The sequence below is a fragment of the Scyliorhinus canicula genome, chromosome 20, assembly GCF_902713615.1.
Source record: "Scyliorhinus canicula chromosome 20, sScyCan1.1, whole genome shotgun sequence".
Taxonomy (NCBI): Eukaryota; Metazoa; Chordata; class Chondrichthyes; order Carcharhiniformes; family Scyliorhinidae; genus Scyliorhinus; species Scyliorhinus canicula.
In genome coordinates, this window is record NC_052165.1 from 34,278,060 (window position 1) to 34,302,040 (window position 23,981).

The 23,981-nt window shown below is 45.1% G+C and overlaps 1 protein-coding gene across 1 annotated transcript in view; it reads left to right on the top strand.

Moving 5' to 3' along the window:
• LOC119955005 (serine/threonine-protein kinase TBK1-like) overlaps nucleotides 1–23,184 on the top strand; it is a 53,968-nt gene extending 30,784 nt beyond the window's left edge. The window contains 7 exon segments of the mRNA XM_038780800.1: nucleotides 555–594; nucleotides 4,503–4,533; nucleotides 4,535–4,605; nucleotides 10,396–10,492; nucleotides 12,007–12,116; nucleotides 19,677–19,748; nucleotides 22,029–23,184. Of these exon segments, the coding sequence (XP_038636728.1) occupies nucleotides 555–594; nucleotides 4,503–4,533; nucleotides 4,535–4,605; nucleotides 10,396–10,492; nucleotides 12,007–12,116; nucleotides 19,677–19,748; nucleotides 22,029–22,080 (473 nt within the window). The 3' untranslated portion in view covers nucleotides 22,081–23,184.
• Nucleotides 23,185–23,981: the final 797 nt, after the last annotated feature.

The following is a 23,981-nucleotide window of genomic DNA, read 5'->3' on the forward strand; positions in this document are numbered from 1 at the left end:
TGCATCTTTCGGTTGTGGGGGTGAGACGCTCGCAGACATGGAGAGAATGTGCAAACTCCAAACGAACAGTGACCCGGAATCGAACCCGGGTCCTCGCTGCCATGAGGCAGCAGTGCTAACCACTGCACCACCGTGCCTCCCTCTTCTGCTGCTCTAGTTACATTGCTGTTTTGATAGATGTGCATTGTAACACAATAAGTAGAAGCAGTAATTATAGAATTCCATAGAATATACAGCGTGTGAAACAAACCAGAATATACAGCAGAGAAACAAACCAATCAGCCCATCTGCTCCAAATTGGTGTTTAAGCCCCACGCAAGCCTCTTCCCATCCCTCTTCATCTAATCGCAACATATCCTTCTATTCCTTTCCCACCTCATGTACTTGCCTAGCTTCCCTGCATCCACCCTGTTCAGCTGTTCGTTGTGGTAGTCAGATCCATGTTCTGGGTAAAGAGGTTTCACCTGTATTCCTTATTGGATTCATGAATGAGAACTTATTTTTCTGACTTCTAAATTCCAAGGATTTTATCCCGAATACTCTTTCTCTTTCAGAGCTGCCATATAACGAGGAGCAGATTCACAAATTTGATAAGTAAGTATTCAGCATGTGGTGGATTGATTTATTTATCACTTATGCCCTAAGTGCTGTGTTTTCTATTTGTTATGGTTTTGTTACAAACAGTTAACCTTACCTTCAAAAACATTACTGCCTTGTGGCACACAGGAGGATAATTTTCCAAATCCATGCTGCCAGGAGGAGGAGCACCTGTGGATGTTGGGCATGCAGGAGCGGGGATAGCAGTACACAGTGCCTCTGTTTTTTTTCACCCTTTCACCGTAATGGTTGGAAAATCATGGACAGCAGGTCTCTGAATTCCAATATGCTCCACCTTACTTCTGGATGTGGAGTTGTCAATTGGATTCTCCCCCGATTGCAAATGTGCAGCAACTGAATTAGAGGAGCATTGCATTAGACCAAAGAGCAGTCTGCTCAGGAACCTGGTGATCCTTAAGAGACACTACCTCCTAAGAATCAGTTAGGGCAGCACGGTGGCCTAGTGGTTAGCACAACCGCCTCACGGCGCTGAGGTCCCAGGTTCGATCCCGGCTCTGGGTCACTGTCCGTGTGGAGTTTGCACGTTCTCCCCGTGTCTGCGTGGGTTTCGCCCCCACAGCCCAAAAATGTGCAAAGTAGGTGGATTGGCCACGCTAAATTGCCCCTTAATTGGAAAAAAATAATTGGCTAATCTAAATTTATAAAAAAAAAGAATCAGTTTACTCTTTTTTTTTTGAGGCAAAGCATAGTGGAGCAGTGTCTCATTTGAGTTCACAAATGATCAGACTGATCCGTTTTGCAGAGACTTAACTGTATTGCATTGTGCATTTATGAGCAAAAATTAGTGCTTTTGGGGTAACACGGTGCTGCAGTGGTTAGCACTGCTGCCTCACAGCGCCGAGGTCCCAGGTTCGATCCCGGCTCTGGGTCACTCTCCGTGTGGAGTATGCACATTCTCCCCGTGTTTGCGTGGGTTTCGCCCCCACAACCCAAAGATGTGCAGGGTAGGTGGGTTGGCCACGCTAAATTGCCCCTTTATTGGGAAAAAATTAATTGGTACACTAAATTTTTTTTTTTAAAAGAGTGCTTTTTCTGCTCCAGGAGCTGACATTTGATATTGTCTGCTGCCAGTCATCACTCCAACTGTAGGACTATCTAGAATTGGAGAACATGGGGCGGCACAGTGTTGCTGTGGTTAGCACTGCTGCCTACAGCGCTGAAGACCAGGTTCGATCCCGGCCCCGGGGCACTGACTGTGTGGAGTTTGCACATTCTCCCCGTGTCTGCTTGTGTTTCACCCCCCCCCTCCACAACCCAAAGATGTGCAGATTGCCAAATTGCCTGTTAATTGGAAAAAATAATAATTGGGTACTCTAAATTTTTTTTTTATTAAAGAAATGGAGAGCGTGCCTCTACTGATAGATGCAGTGCAATGACTCGCTGAACTAACTTTGTAAAATGTTCTATTTCTTTCAGCCCTGCTTTTGCTTTAGAATGCGACGGCTGCATCGTATTCTTTGCAAGTGAGGCTTTAGCTAAAGCTTGTGAGACTAGAAATGTGGTCAAAATATTTTTAAAACTCAAAGTGTTGAAAGGAAGGTCTTCTGACTGGCACAAAGTGTAAAGAGTAATGGGCTTATGCAGTCTGATCAATTTAAACCAAAACAGAAAAGGCTCTGACGCATTGACTTCCTGAGTATTTACCAGCATTTCTTATTTTTATATAAGATTTCCAGCATCTGCAGTATTTTGCTTTTGATTTCAATTGAGAATTTGTCTATTTTTAAGATCTAACACAATATTGCGACCTCACAGTTAAAATGTGAACATTGACAACAGCTGCTATGTGCTACCCCACCCCATCCTGCCCAGTTGGCACAGAGACACACACACCAGCCTGATGACAAGATAAATAATTTGTTATCTGTTAATCCGCAAGCTTGATTGCTCTTTTTCTTGTACTTCTTTAGTTTCAGAAGCAATGACTTCCTCAGTTTCCACGAGTCAACTTGCTTTGTCCTCATTACAGAACCAAAGAATCATAAAGTTTTATAGCACATAAAGAGCCCCTTCGACCCATCCATCAAGCACCAATCTATTCTAATCCCATTTTCCTGCGCTTGGTCCGTAGGCTTGTATGCTATAGCGTTTCAGGTGCTCATCTAAATACTGCTTAAGTGGTATGAGAGTTCCTGCCTCTACCACCCTTTCAGTGAGTTCCAGATTTCCACCACCCTCTGGGTGAAAACGTTTTCCCTCAGAACCCCCTCTAAATCTCCTGCTCCTTACCTTAATCTATGTCCCCTGGTTATTGACCCCTCGACTAAGGGGGAAATATCCTTCCTATCTACCCGATCTTATGCCCCTCATACTTTTGTCCACCTCAATCATGTCCCCCGTCAGCCTTCTCTGCTGACAAAACCTTGCATCACCTGGAACACAAAACAAGCGTTTAATTTGGCCCCGTTCCTTGAATGGGGTGAGGAGGAACATGTCTATTTGGCGCTTGTGTGAGCCTGTCCATAACCATCGGGCCCTTCAGAACGAAGTGATTTAAGTGTTGGTTAATGAGCGGGAGGCTGTGTTTCCATCAGTGTGCGCACAAGACTCAATTCAAAAACCCACATTGTCTGTGCTGGTGGTTAGGTTGCAGGGCTGGCTCTACACAGGAAATGCTATCGTTGCCGGCAGCTTGCAAGAGCAATGTGTTTGAAAGAAAAGCAGGATACCAAGATAATTAATAATGACTTTGCATTGGTCACAGTGTTTGTGCAGATACTGCTGTGGGTCGGAATTTCTGTTCGCAAGTACATTATATCGCCTAGGTTCAGCCAGTAGGGGAAATGCAGTAAAGGAAGCTATCCTGATTTTCCAGCCACTTAAATGAATGGATGGACAATTGACTTATTCTCTTATGGGTCAGTAGTGCTTGCGGCCTGATTGCTCCCTATGCTGCAGCCAGGTTTATGTTATTCATTCATGGGGTGTGAATGTTACTGGCAAAGTCGATATCATTTGCTGTCCCTCCTTGATCTAAACTGAAGCTAGGCCCACTCGGAGTCTGCTACCTTGATGTGAGACTAGAATCATGTTACGGGCTAGACAGGAACTGGACAATAGGTTTCCTTTTCCAGAGAGATCAGTAACTCGGTTGGCGTTTTTGTAACGAAGGCAGTGTCACGCACCCAGGAACTGGAAAATCACCAAGTCCTAAACTGTTGGAGAGGAGTGAGATTAATTCTTCCTCTTATTTTTAGTATATATTTTTTAATATATGTTTTCCATTAATGGGAGCAGGTAAGGCGGCATGGTGACTCTGTGGTTAGCACTGCTGCCTTATGGCACCGAGGGCCCGGGTTCAATCCCAGCCCCGGTTCACTGTCCGCATGATATTTGCACATTCCCACCATGTCTGCGTGGGTTTCGCCCCCACAACCCAAAGACATGCAGGGTAGGTGAATTGGCCACACTAAATTGCCCCTTAATTGGGGGGACAAAGAATTGGGTACTCGAAATTTTTTAAAATGGGAGCTGGTGATCTTGGAGCAGTGCCAAACCACCAGTATAAGGGAGCTGAATTATCAGCAAAAATGGGTGAGCTGTTATAGCAATTAAGCCATTTTAATTGTATGGGCTCAATAATATGATATTCTCTGATTAATTGCTGTTGAATGTCCCTTGCTTTGTTTCAAAAAACACACTAAATGTCCATTACGGCACAGTACGATGGTAAACAGGAAAGCTTTAATCTGGCCCATTTTGCAGTGGCACAGCTAACGTCTGACACCTGATACTGCGAGGATCAGTGCAGTCAATATTTATTGCACCTGAACTGCACAGTACCACGATTCAGTTTTCAAATGCCTGAAAAATATATTTTCAAAAATAATTGTTCTACTCGAGTGTGTTAATCTAAGAATGTATTTTCTCATTTTCCGTTTTAGGCAGAAGATGTGGCTCTACGCTTCAAAGGCGATTGTCCTTGTTCAAAGATGAATGTGTTGCAAATATCAATCATTTCTTGAAGTGGCAGGTGGACTGGATGAAGTGAGTTGTGATTTTTAATTTGGTTTAAAACTTGATTGATTTACATACTTTAAAAGCCCTGAGTAGATTTGTGAACTTGAGTTTATTGATGCATCTGTGCCTTAAGGTGCACCCAACAGGTGCTGTTGCTGTTGATGGTCAGTATTGCAATGGAGTTCTGAACATGACAAGTATTAAAGGCCAGCTTGTCCATCAAGCCTGCCTGCATACCTTGATGGCTGGAGGAATCCGGACCTAAACGCTTCTTCCCACCACCCTCTACCTATCTCACCCTTGCTCTCTGTCTCAGAGACACGCAATAAAAAACATGAAAAAGCCCTGAACCAATGAGGGGAAATTCCTGCCTGATCCCCCTCGGCAATCAAAACCAGTTTGCGATCATATGGCCTAAATACTAGCTATAAGGGCACTTGCATATTCTGTCCATGATAGGAGCCCTGCCCCAGTCAAGAACTAATCCAGCGCCCTCTCAAAAGTTCAGTGCCCTCTTAAAAGTAATAAAAAGTAAGGAATAGCAGGAAAACCAACCATGCAGTCCCTCAAACCTACTCGGTACCATCATGATTAATCTGATTAAGCTTCAGGGATGTAGTTACTCGAAGATATAAAGATAGATGGGTGACGGTGAGAGGGGCTGGGAGGAAGCAGTCAGTACAGGGATTCCATGTGGTCGTTCCCCTTAGTAACATGTATACGCTTTGGCTAATGTTGGGGGGGGGGACTTACCAGGGGTAAAGCACATGGGGTACAGGTCTCTCACCACAGATCTGTCCCTGTTGCTCAGAAGGGAAGGGGGGAGAGGAGGAGTAGAGCATTAGTCATTGGGGACTCATAGTTGGGGGGATAGATAGGAGATTCTGTGGGAACGAGAGAGACTCGCGGTTGGTGTGTTGCCTCCCTGGTTGTTCAGGGTCCACGATGTCTCCGATCGTGTTTTCGCGATCCTTAAGGGGAGGGGGAGCAGCCCCAATTCGTGGTCCACATAGATACCAACGACATAGGTAGGAAAAGGGATAGGGATGTAAGGCAGGAATTCAGGGAGCTAGGGTGGAAACGTAGATCTAGGACAGACAGAGTTATTATCTCTGGATTGTTACCCGTGCCACGTGCTAGCGAGACGAGGAATAGGGAGAGGAGAGAGCAGTTGAACACATGGCTACATGGATTGGTGCAGGAGGGAGGGTTTCAATTCCTGGATAATTGGGGCTTATTCTGGGGTAGGTGGGACCTCTACAAACGGGATGGTCTACACCTGGACCAGAGGGGCACCAATATCCTGGGGGGGAAATTTGTTAATGCTCTTCGGGAGGGTTTAAACTAGTTCAGCAGGGGATTGGGAACCTGAATTGTAGCTCCAGTATACAGGAGGTTGAGAGTAGTGAGGTCATGAGTAAGGTTTCAAAGTTGCAGGAGTGTACCGGCAGGCAGGAAGGTGGTTTAAAGTGTGTTACTTCAATGCCAGGAGCATCCGGAATAAGATGGGTGAACATGCGGCATGGGTTGGTGCCTGGGACTTCGATGTAGTGGCCATTTCGGAGACATGGATAGAGCAGGGGCAGGAATGGTTGTTGCAGGTGCCGGGGTTTAGATATTTCAGTAAGCTCAGGGAAGGTGGTAAAAGTGGGGGAGGGGTGGCATTGTTAGCCAAGGACAGTATTACGGTGGCAGAAAGGACGTTTGATGAGGACTCGTCGACTGAGGTTAAAAACAGGAAAGGAGAGGTCACCCTGTTGGGGTTTTCTATAGGCCTCTGAAAAGTTCCAGAGATGTAGAGGAAAGGAATGCAAAGATGATTCGGGACAGGAGCGAAAGTAACATGGTAGTTGTTATGGGGGACTTTAACTTTCCAAATATTGACTGGAAACGCTATAGTTAGAGTACTTTTAGATGGGTCCGCTTTTGTCCAAGGGTTTCCTGACACAGTATGTGGATAGGCCAACGAGAGGCGAGGCCATATTGGATTTGGTACTGGGTAATGAACCAGGACTTTAGTGATGGAAAGGGATAGGTATATACCGCAGGGCAAGAGTTATATTTGGGGGAAAGGCAATTATGATGCGATGAGGCAAGACTTAGGATGCATCGGATGGGGAGGGAAACTGCAGGGGATGGGCACAATGGAAATGTGGAGCTTGTTCAAGGAACAGCTACTGCGTGTCCTTGATAAGTATGTACCTGTCAGGCAGGGAGAAAGTGGTCGAGCGAGGGAACCGTGGTTTACTAAAGTAGTGAATCACTTATCAAGAGGAAGAAGGAGGCTTATGTAAAGATGAGATGTGAAGGTTCAGTTAGGGCGCTTGAGTGTTACAAGGTAGCGAGGAAGGGCCTAAAGAGAGAGCTAAGAAGAGCCAGGAGGGGACATAGAAAGTCTTTGACAGGTAGGATCAAGGATAACCCTAAAGCTTTCTATAGATATGTCAGGAATAAAAGAATGACTAGGGTAAGACTAGGGCCAGTCAAGGACAGTAGTAGGAAGTTGTGTGTGGAGTCCGAGGAGATGGGAGAGGTGCTAAATGAATATTTTTCGTCAGTATTCACACCGGAAAAAGACAATGTTGGCGAGGAGAATACTGAGATACAGGCTACTAGACTAGAAGGGCTTGAGGTGGAGGTATTTGCAATTCTGGAAAGTGTGAAAATAGATAAGTCCCCTGGGCCTCTGGGATTTATCCTAGGATTCTCTGGGAAGCTAGGGAGGCGATTGCTGCGCCTTTGGCTTTGATCTTTAAGTCATTTTTGTCTACAGGAATGGTGCCAGAGGACTGGAGGATAGCAAATGTTGTCCCCTTGTTCAAGAAGGGGAGTAGAGACAACCCCGGTAACTATAGACCAGTGAGCCTTACTTCTGTTGTGGGCAAAGTCTTGGAAAGGTTTATAAGAGATAGGATGTATAATCATCTGGAAAGGAATAATTTGATTAGAGATAGTCAACACGGTTTTGTGAAGGGTAGGTCGTGTCTCACAAACCTTATTGAGTTCTTTGAGAAGGTGACCAAACAGGTGGATGAGGGTAAAGCAGTTGATGTGGAGTATATGGAATTCAGTAAAGCGTTTTGATAAGGTTCCCCACGGTAGGCTATTGCAGAAAATACGGAGGCATGGGATTCAGGGTGATTTATCAGTTTGGATCAAAAATTGGCTAGCTAGAAGAAGACAAAGGGTGGTGGTTGATGGGAAATGTTCAGACTGGAGTCCAGTTACTAATGGTGTACCACAAGGATCTGTTTTGGGGCCACTGCTGTTTGTCATTTTTATAAATGACATGGAGGAGGGCGTAGAAGGATGGGCGAGTAAATTTGCAGATGACACTAAAGTCGGTGGAGTTGTGGACAGTGCGGAAGGATGTTACAAGTTACAGAGGGACATAGATAAGCTGCAGAGCTGGGCTGAGATGTGGCAAATGGAGTTCAATGGAGAAAAGTGTGAGGTGATTCATTTTGGAAGGAATAACAGGAAGACAGAGGACTGGGCTAATGGTAAGATTCTTGGTAGTGTGGCTGAGCAGAGAGATCTCGGTGTCCATTTACATAGAACCCTGAAAGTTGCCATCCAGGTTGAGAGGGTTGTTAAGAAGGCGTATGGTGTGTTAGCTTTTATTGGTAGAGGGATTGAGTTTCGGAGCCATGAGGTCATGTTGCAGCTGTACAAAACTCTGGTGCGGCCACATTTGGAGAATTGCGTGCAATTCTGGTCGCCGCTTTATAGGAAGGATGTGGAAGCATTGGAAAGGGTGCAGAGGAGATTTACCAGGATGTTGCCTGGTATGGAGAGAAGATCTTATGAGGGAAGGCTGAGGGACTTAAGGCTGTTTTCGTTAGAGAGAAGAAGGTTTAGAGGTGACTTAATTGAGGCATACAAGATGATCAGAGATTAGATAGGGTGGACATTGAGAGCCTTTTTCCTCGGATGGCGATGTCTAGCGCGAGGGGACATAGCTTTAAATTGAGGGGCGATAGATTCAGGACAGATGTCAGAGGTAGGTTCTTTACTCAGAGAGTAGTAAGGGCGTGGAATGCCCTGCCTGCAACAGTAGTGGACTCGCCAACACTAAGGGCATTCTAATGGTCATTGGATAGACATATGGACGATAAGGGAATAGTGTAGATGGGCTTTAGAGTGGTTTCACAGGTCGGAGCAACATCGAGGGCCGAAGGGCCTGTACTGCGCTGTTATGTTCTATGTTCCACTCCATTTTCCCTCGACCAAACGTCTGGCAATCTCGGCCTCAAATACATTAAATGACAGAGCATCCAGAACCCTCTGGGCAGAGAATCCCAAAGATTCACAACCCTTTGAATGAAGAAATCTCTCCTCATCTCAGCCCTAAATGATCATTCCCAGGATGTTGTGTGGTATGGAGGGCATTAGCTCTGAGGAGAGGTTGAATAAACTTGATTTGTTCTCATTGGAACGAAAGAGGTTGAGGGGCGACCTGATAGAGGTCTACAAAATTGAGGGGCATAGACAGAGTGCATAGTCAGCGATTGTTTTTCCCTAGGGTTGAGGGGTCAATTACTCCGGGGCATAGGTTTAAGGTGCGAGGGGCAAGGTTTAGAGATGTACTAGGCAAGGTTTTTACACTGGGTAGTGGGTGCCTGAAACTCGCTGCCGGAGGAGGTGGTGGAAGCAGGGACGATAGTGACATTTAAGGGGCATCTTGACAAATACATGAATAGGATGGGAGTAGAGGGATATGGACCCCGGAAGTGTAGAAGATTTTAGTTTATACGGGCAGCATGGTCGGCGCAGTCTTGGAGGGCCGAAGGGCCTGTTCCTGTGCTGTACTTTTCTTTGTTCCTTATCCTGAGTCTGTGCCCTTGTGTTCTAGATTCACCAGCCCTCAGTACCGACCCTGTCAAGCCCCTTCAGAATTTTAAGATGCTGCCAGACCATGCTGAGTTTTCCCAGCGTCCTCTGTTCTTGTTTCAGATTCCAGCATCTGCACTATTTGGCTTAATTTTCCCTTCAGAATCTTATGTTTCAATGAGATTGCCACTCATTCTTTGAAATTCCAATGAGTGTAGTGGTGTGGGGTAATCTTGACAGTTTGATCAGAATGCTTTTAATCCTGAGCCTGCAGGGCCGTAGAATATTATTTTCTATGTAAATCAGTCAGACATTGTGGTGCAGTGCCGAAGGAGTGCTGCACTGTCAGAGTTATCATTTTATGGCCGAGACATTAAATTGATGCGCTATATTCCTCTGGGCATACATATTTGGAGGGAAAAACAAATACGTTCTCTCAATGCCTGGGACATTGTTCTGCCCTGTAACCATTCTTCTGGAGATGGTGGCATGTGTTGATAAATGTGTAGGAAAACGAATGTTACAGTAGATTGTTTTCCATGTAAATGGTATTTTCTAACCTCCTGCAGCCCTCTGGGATTTATGTGCCCCTTCAATTTTGACCTCTTGCACATCAATAATTTTCCTCGCTGCATCATTGGCGGTTATCCTTTCAACTGCCTATAATCTAAGCTCTTAAATTATCTCACTGAACTTCTCTCTGATTCCTCCTTTTTAAATTGTGCCTTAAAACCTATCCCTTTGATCAAGCATTTGATCGCCTGCATGTTGCTCGATATCTGATTTTGTCTGCTATGCACCAATGCCTTGCAATGTATTATGTTGAAAATGCTTGTCTAAATGGAAGTTGTTGCTGTGGCTGCGTATCCTGATTGCTGTAGCTTTCTATGTGGAATTGTAGAAATCATTGCGGTAATCTAACAGTAATAATAGTTTTGTGACTATGTAATAAGTTGGCTGTAATGAGTTCTGCTTTCTCCACAGGGCAATGCACATTCTGAGAAAACAAGTGCTGAGTGTTGCCAATCAGTTTGTAAACATTGAGCAGGAAGTACTCACGTACCAGGAACATATCAAAAAGGTATAGTTGTTATTTAAGGTCGTTCACCGGGCCCGTATGACGGTGGCTCGGATGAGCAAATTTTTCGGGATAGAGGACAAATGCGCTAGGACCAGCGAACCATGTTCACATGTTTTGGGCATGCCCTGAGCTGAGGGGGTACTGGGAGGGATTTGCGGGGGTCATGTCCCAGGTGCTAAAAACAAGGGTGGTGATGAGTCCAGGGGTGGCAATATTTGGGGTTTCGGAAGACCCGGGCGTCCAGGGGGAGAAAGAGGCCGATGTTTTGGCCTTTGCTTCCCTGATAGCCCGGCGACGAATATTATTGGCGTGGAGGGACTCAAAGCCCCCGAAGACTGAGTGGTGGCTTGCGGACATGTCGAGTTTCCTGGGGATGGAAAAAATTAAGTTCGCCTTGAGGGGATCTGTGCAGGGGTTCACCCGGAGGTGGCAACCATTTATTGACTTCTTTGCGGGAGAGAGAGTGTCAGCAGGGGGGTGGGGGGAGGGGGGGGGGAGGGGAGGGGGGGGGTAGAGTAGAGTAGGAGGGAAAATATGGCGGGTAGTACCGGTGGGAGGGGAGCGGGCTTGTGCAATATGTTACGGTGGAAGTATTGAAAGTACGTGGATGTTTGCACATTTTTGCCTTTTTTGCTTCCTTTCTGATGATGTCTGTAACTGTTTATAAAGCCAAAAACTACCTCAATAAAATTGTTTATTAAAAAAAAAGGTATAGTTGTTTGTACCCTGAGAAGATGAGCAGCAATATGTTTTTAGTTTGTTTTGGTGCATGGGTGATTCAGAGGAGGCTGAATTTGTTGTCCATCCTTAATTTCCCTGAGAGGTTGGTGATAAACCTCTTGGGTTGTACTTGATTGGCATGCTTGATTTTAGTGGCTTGCTGAGCCACTTTACAGGGTGTTCAGTCAGCCATGGAGTCACTAATGTTGCCAACCCCCCAGGACTGTCCTGCAGGAATTGAAAATTAAACTCCAGGGCACTGAAAAAACCTGGAAGAAAAATCGCAAAGGGACAGCAAAAAAGATTGTCTGTTTCATGTTTCCTTCAGCACTTTGCTTTATTAAGGGAGAAAAAAGATGTTTGACTGGTAGTCTTATTCGCTGATGAAGAACCGGTTTCATTTGCAATTGGTGGGGGAAGGCATGGAGCTGAAAGGATAAGCAGGTTGGGTAATCAGTGGGGAGTTAAAGGTCATTTGATGAAACTTCCAGGAATACATCCAATTAAAATGGGCACGTTTTGGTCACTCATTGTCAAGCTAGGTTGGGGAGGGGGGAGGAGGAGGAGGAGGAGGAGATACTTTCCCTGGCTATTTTCATCAAATGACTAGATTCCTTGTCACACCAGAACTAGGTGCTCACAATACCATATCCCAATACCCCATACCAATTTAATTTTGTCCCTGATTGGGTGTGATGGGGTTGAGTTACACAAAAGCATTTGTGATGAATTATAATTTACATCTCTCTCTCTTTCTCTCTCTCTCTCCCTCCTCCCCCATTTTGCTCCCATAGCTGCAGGAGCTGCTGCCTCAAAAAGCACTTATGGCAACGTCTAGTGACTGGAAATCTCCAGGACCTCTTGGTTACCCAAGTCAGAATACCTTGATGGAAATGACCATTGGGTAAATATTTTTGCAGTGATATCGAGCACATCACATAGGATAAAGGAGCTGATTTCCTACATTCAGCGCTGCCAATTCACCAACCTTAGCTCAATCACTATTTGGTTTTAATCATCTGTATGGATACCTCCTCCAAGCTCTTCTAATTGGAAGGGAACAGTTGATCTTCAGTGGAATGTAGTTTCTGACTGCCAAGAAGAAATGTACATTCACATTGATAAGTCTAGTTTACAACTAATTAGTTTACAACTGGTTCATCTAGTTTAGGGCAGCACAGTAGCATTGTGGATAGCACAATTGCTTCACAGCTCCAGGGTTCCAGGTTCGATTCCGGCTTGGGTCACTGTCTGTGCGGAGTCTGCACATCCTCCCCGTGTGTGCGTGGGTTTCCTCCGGGTGCTCCGGTTTCCTCCCACAGTCCAAAGATGTGCAGGTTAGGTGGATTGGCCATGATAAATTGTCCTTAGTGTCCAAAATTGCCCTTAGTGTTGGGTGGGGTTACTGGGTTATGGGGATAGGCTAGAGGTGTTGACCATGGGTGGGGTGCTCTTTTCAGGAGCCAGTGCAGACTCGATGGGCTGAATGGCCTCCTTCTGCACTGTAAATTCTATGATAATTAAAATAAAGGAATTGATTTACTGGATTATATTAAGTGCTGCATGCCATTGCTGAAATGAATTGTCAGAGTAGTAACTCTGATTTCCTCTCTCTAGATTTGTATCCTACACTATAGGAACAAGTAGTAACCCCAAAAGGTCATCTGTACACCACCTGCAGAGCAGGCCTGATGTGTTTATTTCAATGAGAATATACTCTGCCTCACTTATTTTGACTAATTTGATCTTATAAAAACACATAAGATTGTGTGAGGGGACTTACCAGGGTAGATAAAGAGAGGATGCTTCTCCATGTGGCGAGTCTAGAACTAGGGGGCAGAGTTTGAAAATAAGGGGTGTCCCATTTAGGATGGAAATTAGGAGGAATTTCTTCTCTGAGAGTCATTTAACCTTTGGAATTCATTCTGCTGGTCAGTGGGAAGACTGGGATCCATGACAAGTCTACTGTTCAGAAATGAATTGTTTCACTGTGATCATCAATATTACTAAACCAGTCTACCTACACCAATATATCAGCACCACTGTAGATGATTATTTAGAGAACAATTCTGCCTCTGAGCGTTGTGACATTGTTTTGTAGTGCACATAGTTTAACACATGATTATCATACTGCTGAATTTTTTTATTCATTTATGGACTGTGGGTGCTGCTGGCTAGGCCAACATTCATTGCCCATCCCTAATTGCCCTTCAGAAGGCCTTACTCTTGAACCACTGTAGTCCATGTGGTGTAGGGACATCCTTAGTGCATTAGGAAGGGAGTTCTAAGATTTTGACCCAGCGGCAGCGAAGGAACAGTGATATATTTCTGATTCAGAATTGTGAGTGGCTTGATGTGGTGTTCCCATGTTGGCTGACTTGTCCTTCAAGGTGGTAGCCGCCATGGGTTTGGAAGGTGCTGCCAATGGAGCCTTGGTGAGTTCTTGCAGTGCATCTTGTAAATGGTACACTCTGCTGCCACTGTGTGTCGGTGATGGAGGGAGTGAATGTTTGTGGTTGGAGTGCCAATAAGCGGGCCACTTTGCCCTAGATGGTGTCAAGTTTCGTGAGTGTTAGAGCTGCACTCATCAGGTAAGCGGAGAGTATTCCATCACACTCTTGACTTGTGTTTTGTAGAAGGTGGACAAGCTTTGGGGAGTCAGGAGGTGAGTTACTTGCTGCAGGATACCCAGTCTCTGACCTGCATTTGTAGCCGCAGCATTTATCTGGCTAGTTCAATTTCTGTGCAATGGAAATCCCCAGGATGTTGCTAACGGGGCATTCTGCAATAGTAATGCCATTGATTGTCAAGTGAATATATAAATGGATTGATGAACATAATCACAGGAAATGATACAAGTTAACATGTGATATAATAGTTGACGGGTGTATGAAAAAGTTCTCTTAGTATTTTGTTCTTCAGCATTGCTGCCTCACGGTGCTGAGGACCAGGGTTCGATCCCGGCTCCAGGTCACTGTTCATGTGGAATTCTCCGTGTTTGCGTGGGTCTCACCCCCCACGACACAAAGATGTATAGAGTAGGTGGATTGGCCATGCTAAATTTCCCCTTAATTGGGAAAAAGAAATTAGGTACTTTAAATTTCAAAAACAAAATTTAAAAATAGAATTTGTTGTTCAGTAAAGAACCCTTATTTTAGATTATCAATCATGCTGTAGTGTTTGGTACGTTTGTGATAAAGGCCAAAAACTACACCTAGTGGGGTATTCCCCAATGTCATATATATTTCCACTGCAGGCAATGCGTTCAGCTGCCAAGGCCCTCTCTAAAACATAGAACATAGAACACTATAGCGCAGTACGGGCCCTTTGGCCCTCGATGTTGCGCCGACCTGTGAAACCATCTGAAGCCTATCTGACCTACACTATTCCATTTTCATCCATATGTCTATCCAGTGACCACTTAAATGCCCTTAAAGTTGGCGAGTCTACTACTGTTGCAGGCAGGGCGTTCCACACCCCTACTCTCTGAGTAAAGAAACTGCCTCTGATATCTGTCCTATATCTATCACCCCTCAATTTAAAGCTATGTCCCCTCGTGTTGGTCATCACCATCCGAGGAAAAAGACTCACTGTCCACCCTATCTAACCCTCTGACTATCTTATATGTCTCTATTAAGTCACCTCTCAGCCTTCTCCTCTCTAACGAAAACAACCTCAATTCCCTGAGCCTTTCCTCGTAAGACCTTCCCTCCATACCAGGCAACATCCTAGTAAATCTCCTCTGAACCCTTTCCAAAACTTCCACATCCTTCCTATAATATGGTGACCAGAACTGCACGCAGTACTCCAGGTGCGGCCGCACCAGAGTTATGTACAGCTGCAGCATGACCTTGTGGTTCCGAAACTCAATCCCCCTGCTTATAAAGCCCTATTAACCTGGGTGGCAACTTTCAGGGATTTATGTACCTGGATGCCGAGATCTCTCTGTTCATCTACACTACCAAGAATCTTGCCATTACTCTGCATTCCTGTTACTCCTTCCAAAGTGAACCACCTCACTCTTTTCCGCATTAAACTCCATCTGCCACCTCTCAGCCCAGCTCTGCAGCTTATCCATGTCCCTCTGTAACCTATAACATCCTTCAGCACTATCCACAACTCTACCGACCTTCGTGTTATCTGCAAATTTACTAACCCATCCTTCTACACCCTCTTCCAGGTCATTTATAAAAATGACAAACAGCAGTGGCCCCAAAACAGATCCTTGCGGTACACCACTAGTAACTGAACTCCAGGATGAACATTTGCCATCAACCACCACCCTCTGTCTTCTTTCAGCTAGCCAATTACTGATCCAAACCGCTAAATCACCTTCAATTCCATACTTCCTTATTTTCTGCAATAGCCTACCGTGGGGAACCTTATCAAACGCCTTACTGAAATCCATATACACCACATCAACAGCTTTACCCTGATCCACCTGTTTGGTCACCGTCTCAAAAAACTCAATAAGGTTTGTGAGGCATGACCTACCCTTCACAAAACCGTGTTGACTATCGCTAATCAACTTGTTCTTTTCAAGATGATTATAAACCCTATCTCTTATAACCTTTTCCAACATTTTACCCACAACCGAAGTAAGGCTCACAGGTCTATAATTACCAGGGTTGTCTCTACTCCCCTTCTTGAACAAGGGGACAACATTTGCTATCCTCCAGTCTTCCGGCACTATTCCTGTCGACAAAGACGACATAAAGATCAAGGACAAAGGCTCTGCAATCTCCTCCCTGGCTTCCCAGAGAATCCTAGGATAAATCCCAGCCGGCCCAGGGGACTTATCTATTTTGACATTTTCCAAAATTGCTAACACCTCCTCCTTTTGAACCTCAATTCCATCTAGCGTGGTCGACTGAACCTGAGTGTTCTCCTCGACAACATTGTCTTTCTCCAGTGTAAACACTGACGAAAAATATCCATTTAACGCTTCCCCTATCTCCTCTGATTCCCCACACAACTTTCCACTACTATCCTTGATTGGCCCTAATCTTACTCTAGTCATTCTTTTGTTCCTGATATACCTATAGAAAGCCTTAGGGTTTTCCTTGATCCTATCCGCCAACGACTTTTCGTGTCCTCTCCTCTCTCTTCTTAACTCTCCCTTTAGGTCCTTCCTGGCTAACTTGTAACTCTCAAGTGCCCTAACTGAGCCTTCATGTCTCATCCTAACATAAGCCTTCTTCTTCCTCTTGACAAGTGCTTCAACTTCCTTAGTAAACCACGGTTCCCTTGCTCGACAACTTCCTCCCTGCCTGACAGGTACATACTTATCAAGGACACGCAGTAGCTGTTCCTTGAAAAAGGTCCACATTTCGATTGTACCCATCCCCTGCAGTTTCCTTCCCCATCCTATACATCCTAAATCTTGCCGAATAACATCATAATTGCCTTTCCCCCAGCTATAATTCTTGCTTTGCGGTATATACTTATCCCTGCCCATTGCTAAAGTAAACATAACCGAGTTGTGATCACTATTACCAAAGTGCTCACCTACATCTAAATCTAACACCTGGCCGGATTCATTACCCAGTACCAAATCCAATGTGGCCTCGCCCCTTGTTGGCCTGTCTACATACTGTGTCAGAAAACCCTCCTGCACACACTGCACAAAAACTGACCCATCTATAGTACTCGAACTATAGTATTTCCAGTCAATATTTGGAAAGTTAAAGTCCCCCATAACAACTACCCTGTTACTCTCGCTCCTGTCGAGAATCATCTTTGCAATCCTTTCCTCTACATCTCTGGAACTATTTGGAGGTCTATAGACAACTCCCAACAGGGTGACCTCTCCTCTACTGTTCCTAACCTCGGCCCATACTACCTCAGTATCCCAGGTACCAACCCATGCTGCAAGCTCACCCACCTTATTCCGGATGCTCCTGGCGTTGAAGTAGACACACTTCAAACCAGCGTCCTGCTTGCCAGTGCCCTCTTTCGAACTTTTAACCCTATCCCTTACCTCACTACTCAACATCCTGTACACTGGGACTACAATTTAGGTTCCCATCCCCCTGCTGAATTAGTTTAAACCCCCCCGAAGAGCACTAGCAAATCTCCCCCCCAGGATATTGGTACCCCTCTGGTTCAGGTGAAGACCATCCTGTTTGTAGAGGTCCCAACTACCCCAGAATGAGCCCCAATTATCCAGGAAACCAAAACCCTCCCTCCTGCACCATCCCTGTAGCCACATGTTCAACTCCTCTCTCTCCTTATTTCTCACTTCACTAGCACGTGGCACGGGTAACAACCCAGAGATGACAACTCTGTTTGTTCTAGCTCTCAGCTTCCACCCTAGCTCCCTGAATTTCTGTCTCAAATCCCCATCTCTCTTCCTACCTATGTCGTTGGTACCTATGTGGACCACGACTTGGGGCTGCTCCCCCTCTCCCTTAAGGATCCCAAAAACACAATCAGAGACATCACGAACCCTGGCACCTGGGAGGCAACACACCAACCGTGAGTCTCTTTCGTTCCCACAGAACCTCCTGTCTGTTCCTCTAACTATGGAGTCCCCAATGACAAGTGCTCTGTTCCTCTTCTCCCTTCCCTTCTGAGCAACAGGGACAGACTCTGTGCCAGAGACCTGTGCCCTATTGCTTAGCCCTGGTAAGTCGTCCCCCGCAACAGTATCCAAAACGGTATACTTGTTATAGAGGGGAACAACCACAGGGGATCCCTGCACTGCCTGCCGGTTCCCTCTCCCTCCCCTGATGGTAACCCATCTACCACCTTCTTTTACCTGAGGTGTGACTACCTCCCTATAACTCCTCTCAATAACCTCCTCCCGAATGATCCGAAGTTCATCCAGCTCCAGCTCCAGGTCCCTAACGCGGCTCTCGAGGAGCTGGAGTTGGGTGCACTTCCCGCAGATGTAGTCAGAAGGGACACTAGAGGTGACGCTTTCCTCCCACATTCTGCAGGAGGAACATTCAACTGCCCTAGCCTCCATTCCCACTGAACTAACTTCCCAACTACTGAAAAATAAAAATAAAAAACTTGTTAGTTTAGCAATCCAACGGACAGAACTTTTATTTTTGGTTAGAGGAGGAGAATGGGTGGGAGAGACTACGTAAGTAGTGTTTCGGGTAAAGTTGTCACTCCCCCTTCACAAACCACCTTCAACTTACGCTGACCGCACTGCACGTATGCAAATCTCCCTGGAACAACCAATCAGAAGCTCTGCTCTGCTGCTCCCTGCTGGATGCTTGACTTCCGTCGAACTCCTCGGGTCACTGATGCAGGTGCACCTTCAACTTACGCTGACCGCACTGCACGTATGCAAATCAAGCTCTGCTCTGCTGCCCCCTGCTGGATGCTTGACTTCCGTCGAACTCCTCGGGTCACTGATGCCGGTGCACCTTCAACTTGCGCTGACCGCACTGCATGTATGCAAATCTCCCTGGAACAGCCAATCAGAAGCTCTGCTCTGCTGCCCGCCATCTTGCTCTCCCCTTCTTTAGATAAACTTCTCCTTCAGTCCAGGCCTCTGGTCATCAACCCTAATACCTCATTATGTGGCTTGGTATCAAATTTTGTTTGATAATACTTCTGTGGAATGCTTTGGGATGTTTTCAAGGCGTTCCATGGATGTAAGCTGTTCTTGGTGTGTAGTGGGATGCCTTAAGAGCTGTTTGGCTATTTGATTTCTCCTCCTGAATGTGATTTGGAATATGGCTTGATGAGAAACAAAATATTAGAAAAGTGTCATGCTTGAGCAGTGAATGTGTAGCGTCAGTAAAAGGAAAACAATTAAAAAGGATAGAATGTGACCAGCATGAGAAATTACATTTGTCGAGGGACTAGATGTAAGTGGCCCAGGAGCGAAATGTTCCTTCTGCCTTTTCCTTTTAATATTTAACCAACTGGGCCATAAATAACAGGAAGTAAATAATATTGTGTGTATGCTGGGGAAGGTAGAAATCTCTTAGATCCTTCGAATTTCCTCTCCTCGAACTCTGTGCCATAAGAAAGTCAGCTTAATTTGGATAATGAGCAGCATTGTAGCCTCAGGTGAATAGCCTTTTATTTTTTTTAAATTTAGAGTACCCAATTCATTTTTTTTCAATTAAGGGGCAATTTAGCGTGGCCAATCCACCTAGCCTGCACATTTTTGGGCGAAACCCACGCAAACACGGGGAGAATGTACAAACTCCACACGGTGACCCAGAGCCGGGATCGAACCTGGGACCTCGGTGCTATGAGGCAGCAGGGCTAACCCATTGCGTCACCATCTGCCTAATGAATACCCTTTATTAAAGGACACCATGTTAGATTGTATTTGGATGCTGAATGGTATTTCTCTATATAAAATTACTTGTTTATTACTTTGCAGAGTTTGTGATTTTAAATGGGATTTATTCTTGATCACAGCTGATTGCATGTGGACAGAAATAGAATAACATGTTCTTCCTCTTTAAAATCCACAATTTTAATCTTTCTGTAGAATGAAGAAACTTAAGGAAGAAATGGAGGGAGTCGCTCGGGAGCTTGTTGAGAATAATCACATCCTGGAAAGGTAAATGCAGCCAACATTTGGTAACCCTGCAAACCTCAGAAATTACGGTAGAGTGAGATAAATAACCGCAAATAGGAAACCCAGCTTCAGGATGTGCCAAAGTGCATCACCACCGGTCACTTTTCCCAGGTGTAGTGACCGTTGTAATGTTGTGCACATCAAGATCTCATAAACAGACAGTTCAAATCCATAAGTGATTGAAGTGTGGATTAGCAAGGTGCTCCATCACACAGACACCCGACGCACCAAACCTGAGAGATCACCAGAGTTTAATTCTTTGATTATTAATCCATTTGGTATATGGTTGCATGGAAGGTGTGTGTCCTGGTCAAAAAAAAATCATGCTTGCAAATGGGTATGATAATTGCAGAATCTTCAATGGTGCGTAAATGGGTGATGGAGGGGGGAGGGGCGGCGTGGAAAAGAATAGAGATGGCGTCATGTAGAGGTACGAGCCTGGGTGCCATGGTAACGGCGCCGTTGCCGCTCTCCCCTAAGAGGTTTACCACGGGCCCGGTGGTGGCGGCGACCCTAAGAATCAGGGGACAGTGGAGACGGCATCGGGGGGAAACAGGGGGCTCGATGGAGGCTCCATTGGGTGGCAATCATCGGTTCATCCCAGGGAACAGGGATGGGGGATTTAGGGGGTGGCAGAGGGTGGGCATCAGTAAATTGAGGGACCTGTTTATTGGCGGGAGGTTTGCGGGCCTGGAGGAACTGGAAGATAAATTTGGGATTCCCCAAGGGAACATGTTCAGATACTTGCAGGTAAAGGCGTTTGCTAGGCAACAGGTAGAGGGATTCCCTTTGCTGCCCTCGCGGGGGACGATGGACAGAGTGCTTTCGGGGGTGTGGGTCGGAGAGGGGAAGGTGTCTGACATCTATAAGGTAATGCAGGAGGTGGAGGAGTCGTCAGTGGAGGAGCTGAAGGCTAAATGGGAGGAGGAACTCGGAGAGCAGATAGAGGACGGAACTTGGGCGGATGTCTTGGAGAGAGTCAACTCTTCCTCCTCATGTGCGAGGCTTAGTTTCACCCAATTTAAGGTGCTGCACCGGGCCCACATGTCCGGGACTAAGATGAGTAGGTTCTTTGGGGGTGAGGACAGGTGCACCAGATGTTCGGGGAGTCCAGCGAACCACTCCCATATGTTCTGGGCATGCCCAGCACTGGAAGAATTCTGGAAGGGGTGGCAGGGGCGGTGTCGAGGGTGGTTGGATCCAGGGTCAAACCAGGGTGGGGACTCTCGATTTTTGGAGTTGCGGTAGAGCCGGGAGTGCAGGAGGCGAAAGAGGCCGGTGTCCTGGCCTTTGCGTCCCTAGTAGCCCGACGAAGGATCTTGCTACAGTGGAAGGATGCGAGGCCCCCAAGTGTGGAGACCTGGATCAGTGACATGGCGGGATTTATAAAATTGGAAAGGGTCAAATTTGCCCTGAGAGGATCAATACAAGGGTTCTATAAACGATGGCAGCCTTTTCTGGACTTCCTGGCTCAAAGATAGGTATCTTGGTCAATAGCAGCAGCAACCCTGGGGGGGGGGTGTTCCTTATTGTAGTTTCTATTATGTAACTTAATATTGTGTTAATTTGCGATGTTGTTAAAATGCTGTGTTGTTCATGGAGGTGGGGCGAATGTTTATGATTGCTAATATTATTGTTATTTTCGGTATTTTATTATGGTTCGTTGTATAAATTCAAAATTTTTCAATAAAAATTATTTTTTAAAAAAAGATAATTGCAGAATCCAGAGTTTAGCAGTAAACCTCAATCATCTTTCTTTGTCAGCAGTTGTGTTAGAAATAATAGTTTCATTGGCACATGGATAAGTCAATAATGAAAATAAATTAACCCCATACTAATTCAGAAAAATAACCCTTTTCGTAATTTTTTTAATGTGCCACTTTAGTAATTGCCCAAAAATCTATCTTTTGTAAATTCAAAAAAAATCTTAGTAAGTTCCAGGAGTTATACATTTAGTAGTTCCGAAATTTCTCAATTGGGCAATTTAGTATTTTGTATAGTCTCGACTTACCAGTAGTCAGTACTGAACTTGAATATTGCTGAGAAAAGACATCTTGAAGCTTTGCACTCATCAGGTCAATTTGCAAGAACACCAAGTGTAAAGGGAACAACAATTTGTACTTCATGGGAAGAGACTGCTGATTTCCTTGTGTTTTGTGATCCTATAAAAACTCTCAAAATCCACCCACCCTCAACCACCACCACCAGATGCAATTTGGCTGTATTCTCTGTGATGCTAATTCACATATTTGCTTTCGACAGGTTTGGAGCTTTGACTGTGGATGGAGGAATTCAAAATGCCGATCACCTCTAAACTGGAGTGAGCAACGCCGTATTGTTCAACAGGCACCCACTGACCCTAGTGCACCCTGCTCTAAATTTATTTTCCTGTAACACTGTGAAAGTTAAGACTGAAATGTACATCGAAGGAAAAATGGAAATCTCAGGGTGTAGTTTCTTTGCCTCCTTGTACTCATTTTGTTCTTGGTGTAATTATTTTTTCCCAAACCTCACTGTTCATGTCAATTGAACAATGGCAAAATCCTATAACACTATCTCTCATATTTTCAAATGTACTTATTCTGCAGGGTGTTCTATGCGCGTCAGTGACGTTGAAACATCAGTATATAGTAATGTGCTGTTTAATCCGATTCGTAACAGCTAATTACATTTATTTAGCTCCTGATGTGGCTAAATGGCCCAACGTGTTTCATGGTGGTAGTCAGAGTTGGAGGGACAGCTGCGGAAATTAGTTTGTTGCATGGTCAAAGAGGGTATTCTTGAGAAGGTTTACCCTCAAATGGTTGGAGGTTGGCATGGTGGGGTGAAGCTTGTCTCATTGCTTCACAGCTACCCGCGCACATTCTCCATTCCGTTATAAATATTATTGGCTACTTGTCACAAAGTTGACCCTCAATTTGCCAAACTATTTAATGTTGCTGTTGCCTTAGCTGACAAGATTTTTGCCATGTACTTTCCCAGATTTAACTTCAGATGTGACCCACGCTGAAGCTGTTGAAAGCAGCTGTTACATTCATTACTATAGAAATGTAAAACCCAAATAATTGGATGAGATCAATAGAAGCTAAAGGCTGATTGTGCCTTTGTAAACAATGTGAATACAGCCCCTTTTATTTGTATATATTGTATATTGTACGCATAACTTAACTTTTCCATCTTTTATTGAATAGAATGGCCAGTGCAGATGGAAACTGAGCAAATTTTATTTTAAGAAAAGTAAGAAAGCGATAAGTGTTAGCAGTTCTGCTTTTAAAAAATTTGTTAATGGGATGTGTTTGTCACTGGTACGGCCGGCCTTTATTGGCCATTCCCAGTTGCCCTTGAGAAGGTGGGTGATGAGTCACCTTCGTGAACAGCTGCTGTCCATGTTACTCCCATAGTGCCCTTGGGGTTGGGGGGGGGGGGGGGGGGGGGGGGGAAAGAGGGGAGGGGGAATTTTGAACCAACACCAATGAAGGAATGGCAATTTATTCCCAAAATCAGGTTTGTCTCTTGGAGGGGAACTTGCAGCTGGTGTTCCCGTGCGTCTGTTGCCCTTCTAGGTGGCAGAGATCACCAGTTTGGAAGGTGCTATCAAAGGATACTTGGCAAGTTGCTGCAGTACATCTCATACGGTGCGCACTGCCGCCACTGTGCGCCATTGATGGAAGGAGTGAATGTTTAAAGTGGTGGACGGGGTGCCAGTCAAGCGGGCTGCTTTCTCTTGGATGGTATTGAGCTTCTTGAGTGTTGTTGGAGCTGCCCTCATCCAGGCAAGTGGAGAGTATTCCATCACACTCCTGACTTGTGCCTAGTAGATGGTAAACATGCTTTGGAGTGTTAGGTGAGTTATGTGCTGCAGAATTCCCAGCCTTTGCCCAGCTCTTGTAAGTTTCTTGTCATTGGTTTCCCCTATGATGCATGTGCTTATAACTGTAATTAATTCTCATATTCTTAAAATGCTGTCTAGTCACTTCTGTATAATCAAGTTGCACTCCTAATTGATTAGGACAGTGAAATTAAAGCAGTGTTTCCTATATTATCTGTAAAGTACCTAAAAATTATATTTTCAAACTCTTATAATCAAGAATACATTTGATAATTTTGTTGTGAGGTAATATGCTGCCTGGATAAATTGACCAAAGGTATTCTAATGCTGACTGGACTAAGCGCTATAGCAAATATTAAATATTTTTGACCTGGAAACCTGTAAAT